We start from the raw sequence: 23,501 nt of genomic DNA on the forward strand, positions 1-23,501 counted from the left end.
ACACACACACACATATATATATACTTGTGCATATATATATATATATATGCAAAAGTCAGCATTTTATTAGACTCTACTAGTATATCTATAAAACTGACATATTTTTAAAAAGAGTCACAAAAATGTTAAGATGAAGCTTGCAAAACATTTTGCAAACTATATTTGCTAGATGAACAAACACCCTGTTCAAAAAAATATAGTTTCCTTCTGAAATCTATTTTCTTTTCTATTTTTAATTTCCAAGTTTAGCCTGCTGGCAGATTTTATAGCAACCTGTTGTACCTTAATTTCTGTATATGAATGACTCAAGAAAAAAAGACAGGCATTTTCTGCAGTGGCTACAAATTACAGCCTACCATTACAATTTGCATTTCCCATCAAAGCAAAAGCCAACTTGCTGGCTAATTCAGAATCAGTACATTTTCATACCATATGTCGATAGAACCATATTATTTGGTGAACCAGGTTTTCTTCAGTCAAAAACTCTGCATTCACTACCAGTCTCCATTCATCCATCATATATTCTAATATATTCTAACTTAAGTATTATGCTCAATTCAGCCTACACCTTGAAGCTTTACTTCCACAGTTTCTCCTGCTTTAAACATTCTCTATTCAAGCTTTATCATCTGACAGTTCAGTCAACTAATTTTCTCCTAAACCTAATTTCACTCATGGCTGGAGTGAAATCGTGGTAATTTTTCCTCATGCCATGTACTATTAATGGTGCTTGAAATTATGCAAATAAAATTGAACACAAATGCTTTCTTTGCCAAGAGCTTAACAGATTTGTTTAGGGGAGAAAATGAACTTTGCATCCAGGGCCAGTCATTTCTGAAAACTTAATCTTAAAAGAGGAGGGGAAGAAAAATTTGCTAGTACAAATCTGATTGGATTCCAATGTAACCTCATTCTCTGATGCTACAAACTTCTTACAAGAGTATCATTAATTAAGATGGCTCTGGAACATGCAATAACAAAGCTAATGAACAGAAAAAACTCTGCAAAATTAGTCTGGGTTGCATTAACTGAATAAGAAGTAAAATGAGCGATAGCTTGCATAGTTTTGTTTCCCCTTTAATTAAACTGCTTAACAATGTTGTGTTCACCTATTCAGCAACCTGTTCTGTCAAGGGGCATCTGTCTTGAACATCTGCACACATCCCAGAATAGATATGTAGCCAGCATTTCCTCCACTATTTCCACTTATAAGTAATTTACCTTGGCAGGAGACCATTATGAAGCTTATATGGCAGATTCAGATTACAGCAGGAGGACTTTACAGCCCATTGACCTATTTTCAAATTAAACCGAGCTTTGCTTCCAAATTATTGATCCCTGAGCTAAAACATCTAGCACAAAATATGTCTAGGACGGTCTCCATTTTCTTACAGAAGACCTTCTAATATTCTAATTTCTCTGCTGTTGATTCTTTAATGGAAACTTTGTAAAAGAGAGGGGCAAAAGGACTCAATCCTAGTTACATGAATCCCCTGTTTTTTATTTATGAATATTGGGTTAATCTAACCCTGAAGTCTTTGGTTCATACCAGGGAGTGAGCGAAGGAAGCCATAGATGTGAATGAAAAGATAGGAATGGGAAAAAAAAAGACAGAGTTATGGAAAAAAGATACTGTAGATAACAGAGAGCTGAAGCAGGGGTAGAATTCAGCAGGTTCTGACCAGTTCTGTTCTGGTAGCGGAAATTTTGAGTAGTTCAAAGAACCAGCAAATACCACCTCTGACTGGAGATTTTACAGTATCCTTCCTCCCCCTGCCATGCCCACCTTCCCCTGCCATGCCATCATCACTCTGCTAAAACAAATAATTCCCTCAACACTATTCAACTATTTACAAAGTGTACACTACTATTACTGTTAATCTCACCACTCCTTATCACCCATCCCCTCCCACTTGACTGTTTCCTAGTATGATTTGATTGTTGATTGTGCCCTATGACTATCATTAAGTGTTGTATGTTATGATTCTTCATTCTTAACAAATGTACCTTTTCTTTATGTATACTGAGAGTATTTACACCAAGACAAATTCCTTGTGTGTCCAATCACACTTGGCCAATAAAGTATTCTATTCTATTCTATTCTATTCTATTCTATTCTATTCTATTCTATTCTATTCTATTCTATTCTATTCTATTCTATTCTATTCTATTCTACTCTACTCTACTCTACTCTACTCTACTCTACTCTACTCTATTCTATTCTAAAAAAAACAGTAGTATTGCTTGGGACAAATAATGCTAAATCTTTATCTCATTCAGATGTACACTGTAGAGGTTTATGGAACCACTGCTACTCTCTGAGCTTGGTTGTTTGATTGCAAATGTTTTATTACTCAACTAAGTAACATCTCCAAGACTAGAAGGCAGTGGGGTTTGCTCCTATTTATATCCATTAGTTTGCCCTCTCGGTGTTGATGGGGTTTTCTCCTTGGTAGTTCCTTGATTAGGCTACTGTTTACTGCCTGATTGTTTATCTGAGTTGGTTAGGGTGTTGTTTACTTCTAGATTATTTGTTTAGTGTAAATCCTGGTGTTAATTACTGTTCATATGGGTGTTGATTGCTGGCAAGGTAGTATTCTGGTTTCCTTTTTAACTTTTTTATTGTCTTTTTTGAATGATGTGTAAATGTTAGTTATCTCTGTGTGCCTGTTGATGACTGATTTCCCTGAGTGCCAAGTGGAGAAGTTCTTGTTTTAACAGTAAAAAGACATAGAGGCAAAGGTTGCTTAATTATCACTCTTTCCTTGCCATACCTCCCCAGAAGTACTTTCAAAATCAGAGCTGGGAATTTTGGAACAGTAGAGATGAAATGAGGTCTACCATTTTTCTCTTTTTATGCATCACTTTATCTTTAAAAAGGGTTGACACATGAATGGCTATCATGTCATATCACATCTGGCCTCAGGGTGAAAGAGCAAATTAAAAAAAACCAAAACCACCTGTTACCTCCTGCTTTATTTCTAACATTAGAAATATTTCCATATGCTTGGCATTTTAAAGTGATTTAAAAACACACACAGGCCTAAGAGCAATTTCAAGCATGAAAGAAAAAGCTGCTCTATTTTAAGTGGTCTGTTTGCATGGGAGGAAAAGATAGCTATTGAGCACCGAGTGCTGTTGGACAGCTCCTCTATTTGTCAGAGAACAGCAGTCCATACTTCCAACATTACAACAGTAAAAGTAGCATAGACGTTTATGTACACACACACACACACACGTGTGTGTGTGTGTGTGTGTGTGTGTGTGTGTGTGTGTGTGTGTGTGTGTGTGTGTGAGAAAGAGGTAAGATGGGCTAAGAGAGAATGACTGTCCCAAAGTCACCACTCTGGCTTTCATGGCTAAAGTGGGACTTGAACTCATGGTCTCCCAGTTGGTCAAGTTATGAGATTAGACGTATTATGGGTTCCTAGAATTGGAACAGGCCATTTTAGGCCATCAGACCCAACCAGTTAATGCATGAATCCAATTCAAAGCATTCCCAGCTGAAGGCTGCCTAGCTTCTGCTGGAACACATCCAGTGATGGGAACTTCCTCCTTCTGCCCCGATAAATGGTTTCAGTGACAAACGGCTCTTACTATTAGGAAGATTTAGCAGGGAAAGGGACAAGAACTTGTCTTCCTATAATTTAAGACAATTATTCTGTGTGCTGCACTCAGGGATGATAAAGAACAAGTCTTGACCTTCTTCTGTGTGACATTCCTTCAAGTACAAGAAAAGTATTTTCATTTTCCCACTCAGTCATTTTTCCCCTCAAGGCAAAGCATTTCTGGGTTCATCAGTCATTCTTAAGACTTAGTTTGCAGTTCCACAATAGCTATTCCTTGAACTTGTTTGTGTTTCTTCTAACATTGCTTACAGTGTGGCACCTAGAACATGACACAACCCTTAAAATAGTCTTAACAGTGCATAATACAATGGAACTCTTAGTTTCCATGATATACAAACTATATTTCCATTGATACAACATAAAATTGCATTTGGGTTTTCGGCAGCTGTCATATTGTTTGTGATCTTTCAAAAACCTTTCAAAAACCTTTTCCTGTGTATCTTACCAGTACAAACGATATGTTCCCCATTACATTCATTTGTATTTGAACTTTTCCCTCCTGGAAAAACTTTCCATTAGTCTCTATCAAAGCTCTTTCTGTCATTTCCACTCTAATTGTCTAACCTAACAAGGTCATTTTCGTCTCTTTCAGCATTAGCTACCTGCCCTCTCTTTATTTGAAAAAATATTATATCTCATCATCCAATTCATTACTGAAGAATACTAGACACAAGTTCAATGGCACCCCAGTAGATATCTCAGTCCAATTCATTGAATAAAGATAATCAGTACTTGTTGGATATGGTTTTCAAGCCAGTGGCTATCTGCCTAATAAGCACACTATCAAGTCCATACTTAATTAGTTTGCCAATTCAAATATCATGGGATACTCTGTCAGATACCGACATAGAACTCAATGTTTGTGCCTTCTTGTCTGGACTAACTGAAAGGGCTGACAGATGCTTTGCTAAAGTCAAGAAATATTATTTCTCCAACAGAGAGAATTTATATCCAGTCAGAACAGAACAGAAATAGACTCAGTTTAGCAAACCTTGTTCTTAAGAAATCCATGCTGCTTTCTAATAATATAATTTTTATGACCATGTTTATTAATTTATTATCAATCTTAGAATGTCAAACTGATTGGCTTGTTCTTCCCCATATCTTCCTCCCATCCATGTTTTCCCTCTTTCAGTCATGTGGTACTTCTCTACTATTCCAAAATTCCAAAATTACAGTGGGGTAGAGATTGGTGATGAGGTGCTCTCTGAGCTTGGTTGTTTTCTTGCAGATGTTTCATTAGCCAAACTAGGTAACATTGCTCCTGAGGAAGTGGACAGGATCTTAGGGAATATGTGTGCAAGCACCTGTTTTTAGATCCATGCCCCTCCTGGCTTGTGAAAGCTTCCCAGGAGGTGACAGGTGGAGGAGTCTGGCAGTCATTAATGTTTCCCTACAAGAGCAGTAGACCCCCAGCACTTTAAGGAGGCTGTGGTCTGCCCTCTTCTCAAGAAACCATCATTGGATTCTATCCTATTGGATAATTTTCGACCTGTCTCCAATCTTTCCTTTTTGGGGAAGGTTGTTGAAAAGGTGATTGAGTGGTAACTCCAGAGGTTTCTGGATGAAATGAATTATCTAGACCCCTTCAGGATTCAAGCCTGGCTATGGGACAGAAATGACATTGGTCATGCTTTTTGATGATCTCTGGCAGGAATGGGATGCGGGTAGTGCATCTATCCTTGCTCGACTTGACCTCTCGGTGACTTTCTATACCATCAACCATAGTATCCTTCTGGAGCAGCTTTGCGGATTGGGAGTGGGGAGTGGGCTCTGTGCTATCCTGTCACTTCCTTCCTCTGGGGCCTTTCTCAGTCAGTGTTAATAGGAGGCAAGAGATGCAGCCCTTACCCACTGCTTTGTGGGGTCCCACAGGGATCGATAATCTCTCTCTGCTCCTATTCAACATCTACATGAAGCCATTTGATGAAATCATCCATCATCATAGACTGAGATATCATCAATATGCCAATGATACTCAGCTGTATATCTCAGCCCATGGTGAGTTAAGCAATGCCATGACTTCCCTCTCACAGGGGTTCTCCTGGAAGTGAACCTGGTGGAGGTCGTGGCCAGAAGGGCCTTTGTACAACTGTGGATTGTGTGCCAGTTACATCTTGTCCTGGACCAACAATCCCTACTCACGGACACTCATGTCCTAGCCATTTCCTGTCTTGACTATTGCAATGTGCTTTACCTGGGGCTGCTCTTTTTTTTAAATAAAAGTTTTATTTAAGTTTTCACAAAACATACAAATACAAATAAAATATCGTTTTTTGAGAACAGCGTGGCCCCAGGTTATCCCTTCTCCATATAGACATAAACTTAATACATACTTATCTTAAACATTCTAATCCATATCTTATAACTATTTTTGCAATTTTTTCAATAGCTTTTCCCTTTCTTTATTTCCTATAGCCTCATTTTAAACTATCTCATTCCTTTCTTAATTCAATTACATATCTTTTTCTAATTTTAAAAATCTTTCTAATCAATGTTTTTATACTTTCATCTGTCCTGTTTACGATTTCATATTATCTTTTCACATAAAACAAATTTTCCCCTGTAATTACTAGACTGGAGTGTAACACCTTTGTATCTTTTTTCAAATCTTATTCAAAAATTTAAGTTACATCTTTACAATTATAACATTCATTTTCTAACCTCTATTTTATAACACATACCTATTTTCAATTGAATTCTGCTTGGTACATTCCCTTAAAATACACACTAAATTCTTAAAAGAAATATATATATACAGAATACAGAAGCCTGATGATGGCAGATGAGATTCTGCTGAAACGTTGCTACAACTTTAAAAGCACAACTATAATGACGTGGGAAAATACCGAACAAAGCTGAAGGCCATACATGTAAGTACCTGCGAAAACTTAAGAAAACAATATATATATATATATATATATATATATGTGTGTGTGTGTGTGTGTGTGTGTGTGTGTGTGTGTGTATAACAATAGTAAATGTAATAATTATTCTATTCAAGTACAGCTCTGCCATTAATATTAATAACAATCTTTTACATTTCTATTTTTTTAACAAACATTACCTAGTAATATCAGTTGTCTTTCACTTTAATCATCTATATTTCATATTTTACTTATTACCAAACAATAGTTATTAACAGTAGTCAATAAAGTTATTATTCTTATTCAATTTCATCTTGTCAACTGATAAAAATCTTCCATGTTTCTTTTCAGTTTTTTTTAAACTTTCTTTTCAAATCATTGAGCCTTATTCTCTTTACAAACAAATATTCCACTACACATCAATAGAAATTTTTTCTATCGCTTTAATCATCTAACATATTTTCTAACTATTTCTAATATAACAATGCTGCCCCATGCACCCTTGCAGAATCCTCTCCTTAAGTTAAATTTTAACCATTGTCTCTGTGTCTTTTAAATAGGTTCATACCTTTAATTCTTGTATGTTTTTCCTGTACCTCTATATCTTGTTTGTCTTTTGTAGCTTCTTTTCCTTTCCCTCTTCCCTCTCTTCTTCTCCCTCCCCTTTTTATTCCCTTTTCTATCTGATTCTTCTGTGATCCTCCCTTCTGCTTCTTCCTGATATTATGATTACTTTTCAAATTACTCTTTTTTTTGGTTGTTGCTTCAGTGCTTAAGTTTTTAACTCCCTTTCCCTCCTTTCCCTTTTTTACCCCACTTAAAATTGCTTGGTCATTGAAGATGGCTTCTTCATTGTCCCACCCTTCTTGTTCTGCCAGCGTTTCTTGTTGTTTTTCATAGTTCAAGATCTCAATTTCTAAAAATTGAAATACAAAGCCAAAAGATCCTCTTCCATCTTGTGCTTCTTCTTTTGTTCTTTAAGACTCATTGTTAACTCTTCAAGGAGTGATGCCATTGTAAAAAATTTTAAACAACCCCCAATTGATTTTATTTTATTTCATAAGGATCCTCCATCCAAAGTTCCAGGAATCATCCAATAATCCAAAGCTGTTTCTTGCTTCTTTTCTCACTTTCTCTTTTCAGGGGCCTTGTTATCTTATAACAAAGTTTCAGCTACAATGTATCTTTTGCAAGCCTTGTTAAAATTCCACTATCAATTCTTTTTAAGTTCCAGGTGGTCTCCTCCATTTTCCAGATTCTACCCTCTTTTTTCCTTTTTCCCTCTGCTGCTTTCTTTCTTTTTTTACAGAAAGTTTTTAAATTATCCAAGAATCTTTATCCCTTTGACACTTTATTTTCAGCTAAAAATAGCCTATTAATGTCAAAGTGGATTAGTATCCATTTCTTATTCGAAACTCTTCTTCTTAATGTTCCAAGTCAGTTAAAACTGTTGATGTTAGAGGGAAAAAAGCCAATTCCGTTTCCTATCCCTTTCACTTTCACAGCTTAAAATCTTTTTTAGGAATAGTATTAGTCTTTAAAATTCAGGTTCCAGGTACCTTAAATAGATGTTCTCCATTCAACCCAGTCAGTCAAACTTTCTCCTTTAAACTTCCTCCTGCACAATCTTGTCCATCAGGTTCTTCTTTGAGGTGGCCATTTCTGACCACTGCTGCAACCGCCTTTGGGAAAGGGAGTAATGGCCAGCCGAGGAGTAGAGATGCGGCTCTCCTCAACCTCGCTGATGGCTCCCCCTTCTTCACCACCTCTATGGCATGGCTTCAGCCCCGAATCTAGGCGGCTCAGGGTGCTCCAGCGGCAAGCACAGATCAAAACCGCGGACTATTGCAATTTCGGTCTGTTGCCGAAGAAGCCTTGACTATTGCAATGTGCTTTACATGGGGCTGCTCTTGAAGAGCATCCAGAAGCTCCAGTTGGTGCAAAATGCAGCAGCCCACATGGTTTTGTGTAGACCTCAGTGTGCACATGTATCACCTCTTTTGTGGGAGCTGCATTGGTTGCTGGTTTGCTTCCGGGTGCAATTGATGGTACTGATTGTCACCTTTAAAGCCCTTCATGGCTTGGGACCAGGTTATCTGAGAGACCGTCTCTTGCTGGTCACATCTACCAAACCCACTAGAGCAGGGAGGAAAGGAATGTTGCGGGCCCCATCCCCTAAAGAGATACATCTGGCAGGACCCAGAAGATGGGCCTTCTCCATGGTGGCTTCCTTCCTCCCCTCCTCCAGAATATTATCACTCCAGAAATTAGGCTTAACACTTAATTAAAAAATAACACTCTTTTGGAAGGCCTAGAAGACATGGTTCTGCTAGTGGGCTTGGGGACCTAGAGTAGGATGGCAACCATTAAATGGCTGGTATGAATGTAAGCCATCCTCAGTTTCTATTACTTCTGTCCTTTTGAACAGGCTGTATTTTGTGATGGTTATGATCATCACTTCTGCTTCTGCTCCATAAGCATGGAATATATTTGTGGAAGAACAGAAAAAATAGCTTCTCATTTATTTAGGGACAGAAGTAGAAGTGATGTTTGTCTTTCCTTGTACCAATTTGCTTGTACCAATTTTTTTGTGCCCAATATGGGCAAACTACACCCATCTTTCTTGGCAATAAATTTTATGGATGCAGATCAGAACATCAGTTTTTCTATATAAGCTGTGATCTTGCAATGGTTAGAATGCAGTATTGCAGGCGAATTCTGCTGACTACCATCAGTTCGATCCTGACCATCTCAAGATTGACTTAGCCTTTTATTCTTCTGAGGTCAGTAAAATGAGGACCCAGATGGTTGGGGGCAATATGGTGACTCTGTAAGCCACTTAGAGAGGACTGTAAAGCACTGTGAAGTGGTATATAAGTCTAGGTGCTATTGCTATTGCTGTATTGTGTGCAATTTCTTTTTTTGCAATTCCTTCATGGATTATTAACTAAAGAAAGAAAGACAGAAGACATGGATTTCTGAATATCCCATCTAATTTTGCATGCAAATGTATACACTGGATTCCCCACACCCAAGCGGCCATTTAAGCAATCTAAATTTTACAGTTACCATTATCAGTAAAATAATACATGCAATTAAAATTGAAGATTAGAATCCTGAACACAAAGGGACCACCTTATAAACCACTGGAGATGTATTCTAACTTCACTTGTACCTTCTGAAGATGATCAGAATTCCTCACACCTAATAAACATTTATCATTACTCCCCTGGCTAGAGTCACACTATGTTAAGATATATTTATTTGACTCTGGATTAGTGTTTACTGTGAAGTTAATCACTGCAGTTTATTAAACAAACCATGCTTAAAATAAGCCATAGTTTTGCATATTGTATGAGGGCAGTTCACAGGCCAATATTTTCTTATAATCCAAGTGGTAGCATATCACTTACAAAAAGCAAATAAGGGTCATTCAGCAAAGAGCAAACAATTTCTTTATGTCACAGGACCAACATTGTGCTCTTAAATCATTCAGAGATGCAAAATAAGGCCAATAGACTATTTATCAACAAATCTTACTGCTATGAACTGTGTTTAAGTATTTACAGTTGGTGCTATAGTAGTAATATAAAAGAAATCCATTATGGATAAGGCCAAAAACATGACCTGCCAAATCAAAATCTGTTCTAAGGCAAATGAACACTTAATGCAGGGAATCAACATTCCTCAACTCCAAATATTTATTAGGCTATAATTGTATCTAATAGTAAACATAGGAAGTTGAATACAAAAGTGAAGTACACCTGAAGAAACTGCATAACATACATAGGTAGTCCTCAACTTACAAGCACAATTGAGCCCAACATTGATGCTGCTAAGTGAAACATTTGTTAAGTGAGTTTTGCCCCATTTTACAATCTTACTTGTCACGGTTGTTAAGCAAATCACTGCAGTGGTTAAGTTAATAACATGGTTTTTAAGTGAACCTGGCTTCTAAATTGACTTCGCTTGTCAGAAGGGGACAACAGGGGATCACATGACCTTGGGACACTGCAACTGTCATAAAGATGAACCAGTGGGAAAGCATCCAATTTTGATCACATGACCATGGGGCAGTGGTGCGATTCAGCCGGTGTAACAACTGGTTCGGTGATTGCGCATTTCGCGCTTGTGTGAGCCAAATGCATGCTTTGTGCACGTGCACACCATTTAAAAAAGCTCATTTTCAGCTATAATACTTACCTTCTATTGCAGCCCCGATGAGTAAAACAGCTGAGGTGCAGCAAAACCGCTCTGCCACGCAAATCAGCTGTGCCCCAAAACAAGGAAGTAAAGCACAGGAAAGAGCAGGGGTGGGTTGGTGGGGCCAAATGATCACCAGAACTACCGGTTCGCCTGAACTGGTAGAATCCCACCCCTTCCATGGGGGTGGTGTGAAAAACAGTCTGTTTTAACTTTGAATGGACACTAAATGAACTATTGTGAGTTGAGGACTGCCCATATTAAGGGAGATTGCCTATAAAAGATGTATATTTTAAATGCCATAGGGGAAGTTATGCAATTGCTGCTGCTTATTTTTTTCCCCTTAAATAAATAGAATTTGCAGACAATTTTATGACATGGATTAATTCTTGAAATTATGCTAGTTTGACTAATCCCAGTATATTAGCCGCAAACTACTTTCCGTGTACTTATATTCTTTCTGGCTATAGTATTCCAGGTAATGTATAACACATGCTTGTTTTCTACCTTGTGCTAAGGGGAAAGAGAGAAAGTCCAGATGCAAAGTACAGGGAGATTCACAGTAGCATCGTGTGAAACGATGGGCCACAGGGCTAATCATCCATCTCATGGTTACAAGAAGGGGATCAGTGTTCATTATGTTGTAGTTCATAGGTTTGGTAAAAATCAACTGTGGGCTTATCCTAAAAGTTACTCCATTACATACAGGTAGTCCTTGACTTACAACAGTTCATTTAGTGACTGTTGAAAGTTACAACAGCATTGAAAAAAGTGACTTGTGAATGTTTTTCGCAGTTATGACTGTGCTGTTTAGAGTTAATGGGATTTGGGATAGTTAGTTAGAAATAAGAGCTGTCCCCTCAAGGGAATGCATCATGGTAAATGTAGTTAAGGTATCCTAGGAAATGTAGTTCATGTCATGTGGTCACATCTGTAATCCTGATTGGTCACTAAATTGACCCTTGTTGGGTTGGGGGAGGCTCCCTCACTCTTGCCTGAATCCTTTACCATGCAGTCGCTTCAATCATCATGGGGATGAGAGTTTATTATCTTTCACATAATAAGCAGAACAATGACCTTTGCAGCATCCCCATAATCACGTGATCAAAATTCAGATGCTTGGCAACTGGTTCATGTTTATGACTGTTGCTGCGTCCCGAGGTCATGTGAACAACTTTTGTGACCTTCTGACAAAATCAACGGGGAAGCCAGATTCACTTAACAGATTAATAACTTATCAACTGCAGTGATTCGCTTAACAACGGTAGCAAGAAAGGTTGCAAAATAGGGCAAAATTAACAAATGCTTCGCTTAACAACAGAAAATTTAGGCTCCATTGTGATAGCAAGTCAAGGACTACCTGTATTTATATATAGCCAATGGCCCATCTCTCTGATATTGTTCTCCCAAAAGATATCCATACCACATGTTCTCAATGCAGCCTGTGTTACCTTCTCTTTTCCCTGCCTGGGCATACCTATTTCTTTTTTTCCTCAATAGATTTGCTGGCACTCATCTGCTAAAAATTGATCCATTCTATTATTATCAGGATGCAATGCAAATGGATCTGTCTCTACAGAAGCAGTAGACTGGAAGAAAGTACAGTTAGCAGGAAATTTGTCCTGAGAATTAGCTGTTCATAAAGTGGTATAAATTTTCAGTGGCTAAAATCAGGCAGTAGAACAAGAAGTTTGCTCCCTTGATAACATCTCTATTAAAAGTAAACAGGTATAATTATACCGTCGATATATCTTGAGGTTTTATCTTTTCCTGGCAAACACACTTCCCTTGATCTGTGCCTGTTGGGAGTCATTAATTCATTGAGAAGCATTATAAGGATAGGAAGTATTACGTTCTACTCTTTCTCTTTCATCTTTTTTTTTCTTGAATTACCATAGGCTTATTTACATTGAAAGCCAGTATTGTGGTATATAGAACTGAATACTGGGGATTTTCAGCCAGGAAATCTGGGTGTCTTGGACCAGCCATATATGGTCCAAGACATACATACATACATACATACATACATACATACATACATACATACATACATACATACATACATACATACATACATACATACATACATATGGAGCACCTTTTGGGAAATGAACCCTATTCATTGTGCAGTCCTAACAATTATTAATTGTGAGACACACACACACACAGAGTTACAATTACAATTAGTAATTGTTAGGACTGCACAATAAATAGGGTTCATGTCAGGGATGGGATCCGACCGGTATAACTACCGGTTCTGTTGTTCTGCGTCACGCAAGTGCAATTTATGACTTGCTGAGCTGCCCAGACAGCTGAGCAGTGCTGCATGAAAGTGCGCAGCGGTTGGAAAAGCCCTTTTTTCCTGCTTTTTCAACCGCAGCTGTGTCGTGGTTGAAAAAGCAGGAAATAAAGGTCAGGTAAGAGCCCGGGCAGGCGGGCCAAAAGATCAGCAGACATAGAACTAATCCTATGTATGCTCTCTGTCTGTTGCTCTTCAGAACTACCAGTTCTACAGAGGTGGACAGAACCGGTAGAATCCCACCCCTGGTTCATGTCCCAAAAGGTACTTCAGCATGTGCAGGAATGTAAAGGTACCAGCTGTTCAAAAGTCTGTAGAGATTCCCAGTCATCCAGGTCATGGTGGTCCCAAACATCCTTTTTTCAGGAGGCAACTGGACTTTCTTGTTTTTTCTTTGAAGATATTTAGCTTCTCATCCAAGAAGCTTCCATTCTCATCCAATCCTTCCATTCTCCACCATCCGGTCAGAACTGAAAAAGCTTCTTGGATGAAAAGCGAAATGTCTTCAAAGAAAAAAAAATGAGAAAGTCCAGTTGCCTCCTGAAAAAGCATCTTTGGGACCACCACCTGTTTAATACAGCCATGCCTTGCAGCAGCTGTAGAGAACAGATATCTCTTTGTGGGAAAAGATGGAATAATTTATAGTATTGCGGATAGGTTTTCATCCACTCTCTTCATGCCCTCCTACTTGATCCAGAGTATCCTTTCAGGATTCTACCTAAAAGCACTTTACAAACCAGATGGGTTCTAGAAACTTTTCCCAGATCAAAATGATTTGCCTCCTTAATGCCAGTTTTGCCTTCATATCAACCTTGTGGACTTTCCAGAGACACCATTTTGTCCTATGTGAGAAACAGGCTCTGGATAGATTAGTTCTGTGAATTAATTTCATTAGGAGACACAAAAGAATTAGTAATCTCTAACCTTTGTTACCTGGATTAATACACACACATCCAATTTGTTATCTGAATTTCCCATCCAGTGGCAGTTATTGAGGCCTATTATAACCTATTTGGACAAAAAAGAGCTATATTTGCATTCTATTCTTTATTCACAGAGCTCAGGGCAGTGAGGATACATGGAAACACATCACTTTTAATGATGCAACCTCTTATTTGTTCTGCTCTGTTCTTTATTTTATTTCATTCTAAATTGGAAAATCTATAGTAACTCCAAATTTAGAGAGTATAATCTTAACTATAGCTTTCTGTTAATCAAATCTTCCTGCTTTTGTTACTTGTGTGCATGGGTGTTGTGCCTATGCACATAATACATAAGGATGAACGTGCTTGTAGTATGAATGTCTGAATAATTTAATCTTTATAAAATCTGAGGCTAACTGCCTGTGTCTTCTGGACTAAGTAATTTTGTGCCTCACCAAATGTCAGACTATATTTCTTGGCTAAAAACAAAACAAAACAAGAAGTCAAACTGCAGTTTTAAATGCCATGTTTTAAAATGCATTTATGGAAATGTATATTTTAAGATAAAACAATACAGCATCTGTGTGTGTATCTGAGCCATAAATAAAAAGCAAATAATTGATGGATTTAAAAATTGGCTGATGCAGAAACACGATCGATGCACGAAGAAACAAGAAAGAGATGCACACAAGAAAAATTCAATCGTCAGTCCCTAATATATCACCTAATGAACTAAAGCAATACAAAAGCAATTTTCATTGATATGGATTGCCTCAAGATAATTTTTGTTTGCTATTTCAAGATGTGCCATATTACGAGGCTGTGAGAATCTCCCAAAAGAGGTTACAATTAGCCCCAGGGATCAGAATATTTTTTTTCAGTGTTTTATTCTGATTTTCCACATTTGTTATCAGAGATAACAATTGCATAATTCTACAATGCATTACTCAAACACTAAACCTAACTAAATGGCTGTGTGAAGCTGACACAAAACTCTTTATAGCTTGGTTGATGCAACATGCTAAGTCACAATTTCATTTGACTATGGTTTGTAATGTTGGTTTAGCATGATGAATAAACACAATCTTTCTATGAGCTTTCAGTTTATATTTAAGCAAACATTTTTATTCTGACACCTGTTGATTTTTCAAGTCCCTTGAATTACAATTGCAATTGTTTCATTACAGGTTCCCTGTACTGTGTTTTATCCATGTACATGCACATCTTGATAATGTAGGCAGAACACAGCGTGTAATGATTAATGCTAATGAAGCAGAGAAGGATCTGTGATTCTGAATTTGGATATGCAAAGTGGATAAATTTGAATTTGTAACAGAAACCCCAGAACAAAATGATAGCAAAACGTTTCTCTTTTACTGCCCCAAAAAATAATAGGGGGACATCTACCTAGTCTCTAGGTGAGATGCTTGGCTCCAAGATATCTTCACCTTTATACAATAGAAGAAGACAGCTTTATGAACATCTTTCCATTCACAATGATAAGGGGATAGGGATAGGCTTTACTATGCCAAACAAGATTCACTAGCAAAGTATAGGTTGGAAAATGTAGAGCAATTAGCCAATACATCTTTTCCCAGTCACTTCAATCCTTCCAGTCAGATTTGGCAGAATGGTAGCTAGTTTGGTCTAGCTCTAGTGGTTAAGACGTCAGGCTGGAAACTGGGAGACCATGAGTTCTAGTCCTGCCTTAGCCATAAAAAGCCAAGTGGGGTTGACTTTGAGCCAGTCACTCTTTCACCGCCGACAGTGTTGTAGAATAGGAGTAAGAAGGAGCATTGGATGTGTTTTCAACCTTAACTTGATTATTAAAGAAATAATAATTAAGGTGAAATATGAATACATAAGTAAAATGGTATGGGTCCCATTCACTAAGGAATGTCCTCTGATGGGGGGCCAGGAGGACAGCCTTTTTGATACATCCCCCACCCCTTGAAACATCATTTGCCTTGAAGTCAGACTGGTCCCAACCCAACTGGCAATCCAGCAGGACCTGAAGACAATGGCTTTTGCCATCTGACCAGGGGATCTGGGAATGGTGGAATGAAGCCTGTCTAACGGCTATGCTGTTAGAGAGATTAATTATGCTTTCCTACAAATCACACTTTTTTTTACTTTTTAAATAGCTTTTGCTCTTTTAATACTCTTATGCTGTTGTGATTTAGATTATATTTTCCCACTGTTTTTTGTGTTTTTAATTCTGTAAGCCACCCAGAATCCCATATGTCAGATGGGCAGTGATATAAATTGAACAAACAAACAAAAGTGATCTATATACAGGACACGATAACATCTCATCACCGTAATCATGGAGCAAAGGTAACAACAACTGAAACATCCCTTCCCCAGGCTGCCCCAGTCCTTGCTCCTGTCTCATTCACACTATCACCCAGTGCTAATTAACAACTTCACACTCTTAAGTGTGCATGGAGTGTCTGAGTTATTTTTCCTCTTGATGTCCTAATAACTATAGCACTAGGCCATTTCTGCCTGACTATTTTGCATGGAAAATGCAGTCTCGTCTCCAAAAAAAAAGATATGAAAGGAAAATTCCACAAGGTGCTAATAAAAACAATGGGTAAGTGTGAGTTGTCTGTTTGTTTTTAATAGATTACCACAGATTTCATTAAATAGAATAGCTTTCCTGACCTTTAAATTTTACTTAAAAAACAACAACCTTCCCATGATTTTTGCCACCGCAGAACCAAAGTGTGCTAAAATAAATGAGGAGAAGAGCAAAAGAAATTCAACTTTTGAGTGGCTCTGCTTATAGGAAGCCATGTGTGACAGTCCTGGTAGGGATAAGACACGAAGAGCATTTTTACTTCTAGTGGGACAATGGCTGCTGGAAGAAGAAGGTCCTCTGCTGGTTACATACAAACTGGATGGGATTCAGGAAGAGGTCTAAGTGTCCATCACACCAGCCTCCAAGTCATGGTTCGCCAAGTCATGGTGAATCTCAAAATCTCCTACATGTCCTTGAATGTTCTGGTTTTAAAGCCAGAGTTCCCCCTCTTATCCTCATACAATTTTGCCAAGGATCCAATCTGACAGGCTTTAGTGACCATCCATTCATTGATACAGAATAACAGAACTGGAAGGTCTTCTAGTTCAACCCATTCCTCAGGTAGGAAGTCCTATACCATTTCAGACAAATGGTTACCCAAACTCTTCTTAAAAACCTCCAGTGTTGGAGTGCCCACAACCTGTGGAGACAAGTCGTTCCACGTATTAATTGTTCTAATTGTCAGGAAATTCCTCCTTAGTTCCAGATTGGTTCTTTCTTTGATTAGTTTTCACCCATTGCTTCTTGTCCTGCCTTCAGGTGCTTTGGAGAATAGCTTTACTCCCCCTTCTTCATGGCAACCTCTGAGATACTGGAAAACTACTATTATGTTACCATAGCATGATTTCATTAAATTGGACATACCCAGTTCCTGCAGCCATTCTTCACATGTTTTAGCCTCCAGTCCTCTAATCATCTTTGTTGCTCTTCTTTGCACTCTTTCTAGAGTCTCAACATTTTATTTATTTATTTCATGGCAACCAGAACTGGATGCAATAAGTCCAAGAATGGTCTTACTAAGGCATTAAAATTGCTATTAACAGTTCACATGATCTTGACTCTATCCTTCTATTAATGCAGCATTGGACTACTTTTTTTTTTTTTTTTGGCAGAGTCAGGTGATCCCTAAACGTTGAGACTGGTCCAACTTTCCCTATCCATTTTAGACTGGTGCAGGAATGTCGCCTCTCCACTGCCCCCTACACCTTCTTTTGCGGGGCCATTCTTCTCTTGGCATCAGGAAAGCTCAGATCTTTCAAACCACCCTTTTCCCCAGAACCCACTTGGTCTCCAAGCTAATCAGAGGCCAGAGACTTGGCTCAGTTCCCAATAGCTAACAGACACTAAGCAGAGGTGGTATTCAGCAGGTTCTGACCAGTTCTGGAGAACCGTAGTGGAAATTTTGAGTAGTTCAGAGAACTGGCAAATGCCACCTCTGACTGGCCATGCCCCCATCTATTCTCTGCCTCCCGAGTCCCAGCTTATCACCTGGGTCGTCTTTGGTTGTCCTGCTCTTGGAGAACAGAGCTGGAAAGCTGGTTAGTGGGGTGGGGAGGGAATGGAGATTTTGCAGTAACCTTCCCCCAGGAGTGGAGAGGGAATGGAGATTTTGAAGTATCCTTCCCCTGCCATGCCCACCAAGCCACACCCACAGAATCGGTAGTAAAAAAAAAATGAATCACTACTGACACTAAGGTATCTTTCTGGTGTACTAGGAGAAAGATGCTCCCCATTGTACTGGGCTATCACTACCATGTACTGGAGACATAGGATTAGTACATATCTGCTGGCAGAACCTGGAAACCAGAGGGCAGAGCGATATAAGAAGACAGGAAAGTCATATCAAAGATTAACAGGCAGGGCTGAGGATCTTCCTATGGAGCTTTCTTCTATGTGATACCGAATTTCATTTCCTGCAACGTTTACTTTGGCACCTTGATCTATTTGGTGTAAAATAGCAAGAAGCTAGGAATGATCAGGGAGCAGACTATTCAGACTGAATCAGCAATTGTTCAATACTAGTCAACCCAACCTTGCTCTGATCCCGTTTGCTCTTCTTCCTTTTCTCACCCCGCATCAGAGAAATCCTGCATTATTTAAGAAGATTACATTTCTTTGCTTAATTTAGTCTGGGGGGGGGGAGAGACGGTTTTTAACAAATGTTCAGCATTAAAAAGAATCTGCTGCTGCGTCAAGGAGGGGTGGGTGGGCAGCTCGCCTGTTTAAAAAAGCATCCCCCTAAATAAGCTTGTGTCCCGGGAAATGTTTGCTTTCCCTTGCTAAGCCAGCTCTGTTTACCCTCAGCAGTTATGCAGCGTTGTTAAATCATCCCTTGCACCGCGGGAACCTTTGATTAGCTGGGCTCATTCTAGGAGAGAGGATTTGCTCCCCTATCTACAAAGGTGGGAGAGCAGTGAAGGGAAGGAGCAACAGCTAACACAGTACGTGTATGGAAAAGGCACGGATTTGTTTCACAGCAAAGATTTGCTTTAGGGAATATTTTAGGGTATTAAAATCACTCCCCCACCTTCCCCCCCGTGAAATTAAAGCTGCCTAACCTTAGCGATGGCTTTGGCGAGAAGGCGGACGATACGAAGATATCTACGGTATGTAATGCTTTGAGATGCTACAAATGTTACTGTGCTTTATCTGAGGAAAAGCAGCATTATTTGGAGACTTGTATCTATCACGGGGCGCTTTTGTTGTTGCTGATCACATAAACATGTGAACACTGTTTTGTCAGTTTTCCTACATTAAATAATTTTCTGTCTTTACAGAAGAGGAAGGACAAGGCATATGAGAGAGAGTGTATGGATAATATCATTATATCTGTTAGTCATCAGATGCTACCAGGCGCAAAATACCTGGGTGATTTTTTCCCCCCTCTGTAATATACTGCTATTGTATCAAATAACACTTCTCTGAGTTCTGGACTGATACAGGTAGTCCTTGACTTACAACAGTTCACTTAGTAACCATTCAAAGTTGCAACGGCACTGAAAAAAAGTGACTTATGACCATTTTCCACAGTTGCAACCTTCGCAGCATCCCCGGGATCGTGTGATCAAAATTCAGGCCCTTGGCAACTGGTTCGTACTTATGACTGTTGCTATTTCCCAAGGTCATGTGACCAACTTTGGTGAGCTTTTGATAAAGTCATTGGGGAAGCCAGATTCACTTCACAACCAGGCTGCTAATTTATCAACTGCAGTGATTCGCTTAACAACGGTGGCAAGAAAGGTTGTAAAATGTGGCAAAACTCACTTAACAAATGTCTCCCTTTAACAATTTTGGGCTCAGTGATAGTCGTAAGTTGAGGACTGCCTGTAGTTCTTCTGTGACTTCCATAGTATGAGGAATCTAAATCAGGGGATAGGCTTCAAAAATTTTAGCAAAGGGTTCTCTGCCCGGTTGCTGGGTGGGCGTAGCCATGGTGGGTGTGGCCTAGCTGGCGTGGGCGTAGCCATGGTGGTGGTGGGGGGGCGCTTTTGCCCTCCCTGGGCTCCAGAGGCTTTCCTTGAGCCTCCGGGAGAGCAAAAATGGCCTTTCCGGGCTCCGGAGGCTCTCTGGAAGCTGGAAACAGCTTCCAGCCTTCCAGCAGGCCCTTTTTTCACCCTACCTGAGCGTCCGTGCGCTCCCTGCACTTACCTGCATCCAAAATGGGCCACGTGGGGATTCCTGGGAGGGGCGGGGTGGGGTGGGTGGAGCCAACGAGGAGTGGGATTTGGGGGTTCTCCGAACTGCACCTAATCTTCCTAGGGACTCTCCCTGCGAACCCTCAGCAGCCCACCCCTGATCTAAATCAAGGCATTGAGTCTAAGATAATGGAACAGAAGGGCTCTTCAGTTTTAAGATAATTTCAGACTTCTACCACAGGATGACAATGTTTTAAAAATAAGCCATTAAGAAGATTGTTGTGCCATAAATGCCATGCTTTAATTATGGAAGAAAACCCACCTCTGAAGTTCTTTCAAAGAGACTGTGATCTTCAGACTATGGCCCAGGATGTAAAGAACAGCTAATATATCTGCCCATTGGACCATCTCCCCCAATGGACCTCCTTTTAATACACGAGGGCTGAAAACATCTCCTGATTCTTCTGTCAAGAAGCCGATGTGGATCAAAATCTATAAAAGCCAGTGGAAAAAGAGAGAGGGGTGTGTGTGAATAGATACATCAGAAACAGGGTTGTTAGGTAGGCAAGAAATAAATTACAAAAACACCGCCCAAGTGAATGCCTCTGTGCCTTACACTTATAACTCCATACACAATGAACAAGCAACTCATTTAATTGTGTACCTGCTTCTGATCTCGGTGTTTGCCCTCCAGCTTCTGTTCTAGTTTGTGAGAGGCCCTCAGCCATTGTGCAGCCAAATGACGGATCCGTTTCTTCATGAAGATCAAGGACTCCTTGCCGCTGCCAATTAACTCCAGAAGATAGGAGATGTCTCTCTGAAAAGCCGCCTAGAAGGGTTGAAACAAACAACAGACTTTCTACTCATGCAAGGCTCAGTGATCTTCATAAAATCTATCACTTGGGCCTATGCTCTTCTTTCCATGGCCTCTTTGGATAAGATACTACTGAAATGGTTTAGGACAATATGGTGAGCTTAGGATAGTATCCTGAGGACTATTTTGAAAGTTCATTATCCGGTACAGCCTATTGGTAGAGTGAAGTGGTAAAATTACAAACTACTAGTTGTTGTAATGTGGAATGTCCCGGTTCACATTTGCAGCAATCATGTCCTTCTCTAGGATACTGATTGGGTTTCTCACATCTTATAACCACTGAAAATTGTACAGTATATTTGATGGAAGTTTTGCTATTAGGGTTGGTTTTTTCTCACCATAACTTTTATTTTATAGTTCTGTAGACCATATAACAGTTACTTTGATGTTCTTTAGTGGTTTCATTTTGCTACTGCCTTAAGAGCACTTACCACTTGCGTTCATGACCCCAATGGAGTGACCCACTCTATGCTCGGTAGATAAAAACCAAGACCGGCAGGAAAATCTAAGGGTGTAAGCTAGGCTGGTAGATTTAAAATCATCCTAGATGGGGATCATGACAAACCACTGTTATCTGAAAGTTATCAGGAAAAGCTAAGAAAAGATTCCTTCTGTTTCAACTTTCCCATTCTTGCCATCTGATTTTCAGGCAGGTGTAGAGGGACTAATTCCCTCACTTGCTACTTAGTGAAATTATAGGCAGCATCTCCTTATTCAGGCATTCTGCCTATGTTAACACTACTACAACATCAATGTCATGCCCCTGTTGGAATCTGATTCCGAAGGGGAGGTTGAGCAGCTGACAGGGAGTTGGAGTGTAGCTCCGATGGCTGTGGAAGAAACTGGGGAAGGGCATAGCCCGGCTGGGCATTCAGAGGAAGACCCAGGGTCACCCCTTCTTTATCCTAGGGCATGCAGGGAAGAACGGAGAAGGGAGCAATGTGGGTTATGTGGGTTATGGGAAGAAAAGGACCCTGATTCCCTTCATTAGCTGCAGTTGGGAAAACAGGATTTAAAAATGGTGTTTGCGCACAGCACCTTGCTGGAAGCAAAGCGTGAATTATTTTTGTTTGTCAAGTCTTATCTGGGTTCTGGTGTTCTCCCAACTGTATGTGTTTTGTTATCTTTGGAAGTCTGCAATTCCTTATCTTGCCCTATTTCATTAATTGTGGTTTGTAGTGTTGGTTTTTATTTATAATTTATATGTACTTTGGGTTTGGACTGAATTTCTTCCCTTTAAAAACTGTTCTTGGAAGAGTTTTTTCTCCAGCCAATGATATGGACATTGGGGGCCAAGTTGGAGGTATTAAAGGAATTTTACCTACTTTTGTGACTTTGTTGCTTTTGTGCCACGCCATGGGTCATCACAATCAGGAAAAAATATAATCGGGAGGAAAATTCTCCCTATTGCACCTGATCCCATAGTAATGTAATGGACTGTGTGCTCTGATTTTACTTTATAATGGAGAATAGAGAATAGATATTGAGCGGGATGTGTGATCGTTCTTAGTTGTAGATAGTATAGAATCTTTTCCTAATCAATCAGTCTTTATTATGGTCATGGACCAGAAAGAATTTTTTTCTTGCTCCTCTCATACTCATCCTAAAATAGGAATCATTCAGAAACTACAGTCTGTCCGCAAACAGATGTTCGAACACATGCTTTTCTGTGGATGGTTGCCCATACCCATTACTATCAAATGAGAAATAGTCAAGTTTCAAAAGAAAGCCACTTTGATAAATAGGTCACAGCCCCGAGTCAATCCAAAAGCAGCAAGCCTTACCTGTATCCTGGGTGATGAGTTGGAAGAAGGGGCAGCTGCCGACTGATTTCGCCAAGGCAGCACTGGGCAGAACCACTCAACTTCACTGAGGTAGATGAGGAACGAGCATTCTGTGCCATCCACACCAAAGAATGCATAGCAAGGGTCTGACGTCCATCGAGCCCTCATCCACTGCCAGGCGACATATTGTGATATTTAATGATAATACAAAGAAAGATATGCTACAAGTTCTTGTGAAGGAGAGGGAGGCAAAAATGCAACACAGGAAGAAACTTTCTGCGTGCTCTGTTACAGGAAAAAAATTCACAGTACATCTTGTGGAAAAAAAATGTGTTTAAACTAAATTAGATGCTGATATATATCTGCTGCAGTGGTAAGATTCAATTTTTTTTTACTACCGGTTCTGTGGGCGTGGCTTGGTGGGCGTGGCAGAGGAAGGATACTATAAAATCTCCAGTCAGAGGTGGTATTTGCCGGGTCTCTGAACTACTCAAAGTTTCCGCTACTGGTTCTCCAGAACTGGTCAGAACCTGCTGAATACCCACCTCTGGTCTGCTGGTGTTATGTTCTTATCTAAATGCAGAGGAGATGCTGCCACTGTTCACAAAGTGTATTTTGCCTTTTATTTCAGTCAGTGCTAGCAGAGAAAAAAGAACCATTGGATTAATTTCACCAGGAAAAAAATAAGTATGCTGGTTAGGAA

At 39.5% G+C, this 23,501-nt stretch overlaps 1 protein-coding gene across 2 annotated transcripts in view; it reads right to left on the reverse strand.

Moving 5' to 3' along the window:
- The window catches only part of MGAT5B (alpha-1,6-mannosylglycoprotein 6-beta-N-acetylglucosaminyltransferase B), a 256,643-nt gene that overhangs the window by 84,911 nt on the left and 148,231 nt on the right, over positions 1-23,501 (reverse strand). For both annotated transcript variants that reach the window (XM_026667540.2, XM_087955715.1), the window contains exons 6-8: positions 22,799-22,969; positions 20,805-20,969; positions 20,463-20,632 (exon numbers count right to left, since the gene is read on the reverse strand). In XM_026667540.2, the coding sequence (XP_026523325.2) occupies positions 20,463-20,632; positions 20,805-20,969; positions 22,799-22,969 (506 nt within the window). The remainder of the gene's footprint in view (positions 1-20,462; positions 20,633-20,804; positions 20,970-22,798; positions 22,970-23,501) is intronic.

The sequence above is a fragment of the Notechis scutatus genome, chromosome 2, assembly GCF_049901735.1.
Source record: "Notechis scutatus isolate UNSWTSFEM ecotype Mainland chromosome 2, rNotScu1.2, whole genome shotgun sequence".
NCBI classification, from domain to species: Eukaryota; Metazoa; Chordata; class Lepidosauria; order Squamata; family Elapidae; genus Notechis; species Notechis scutatus.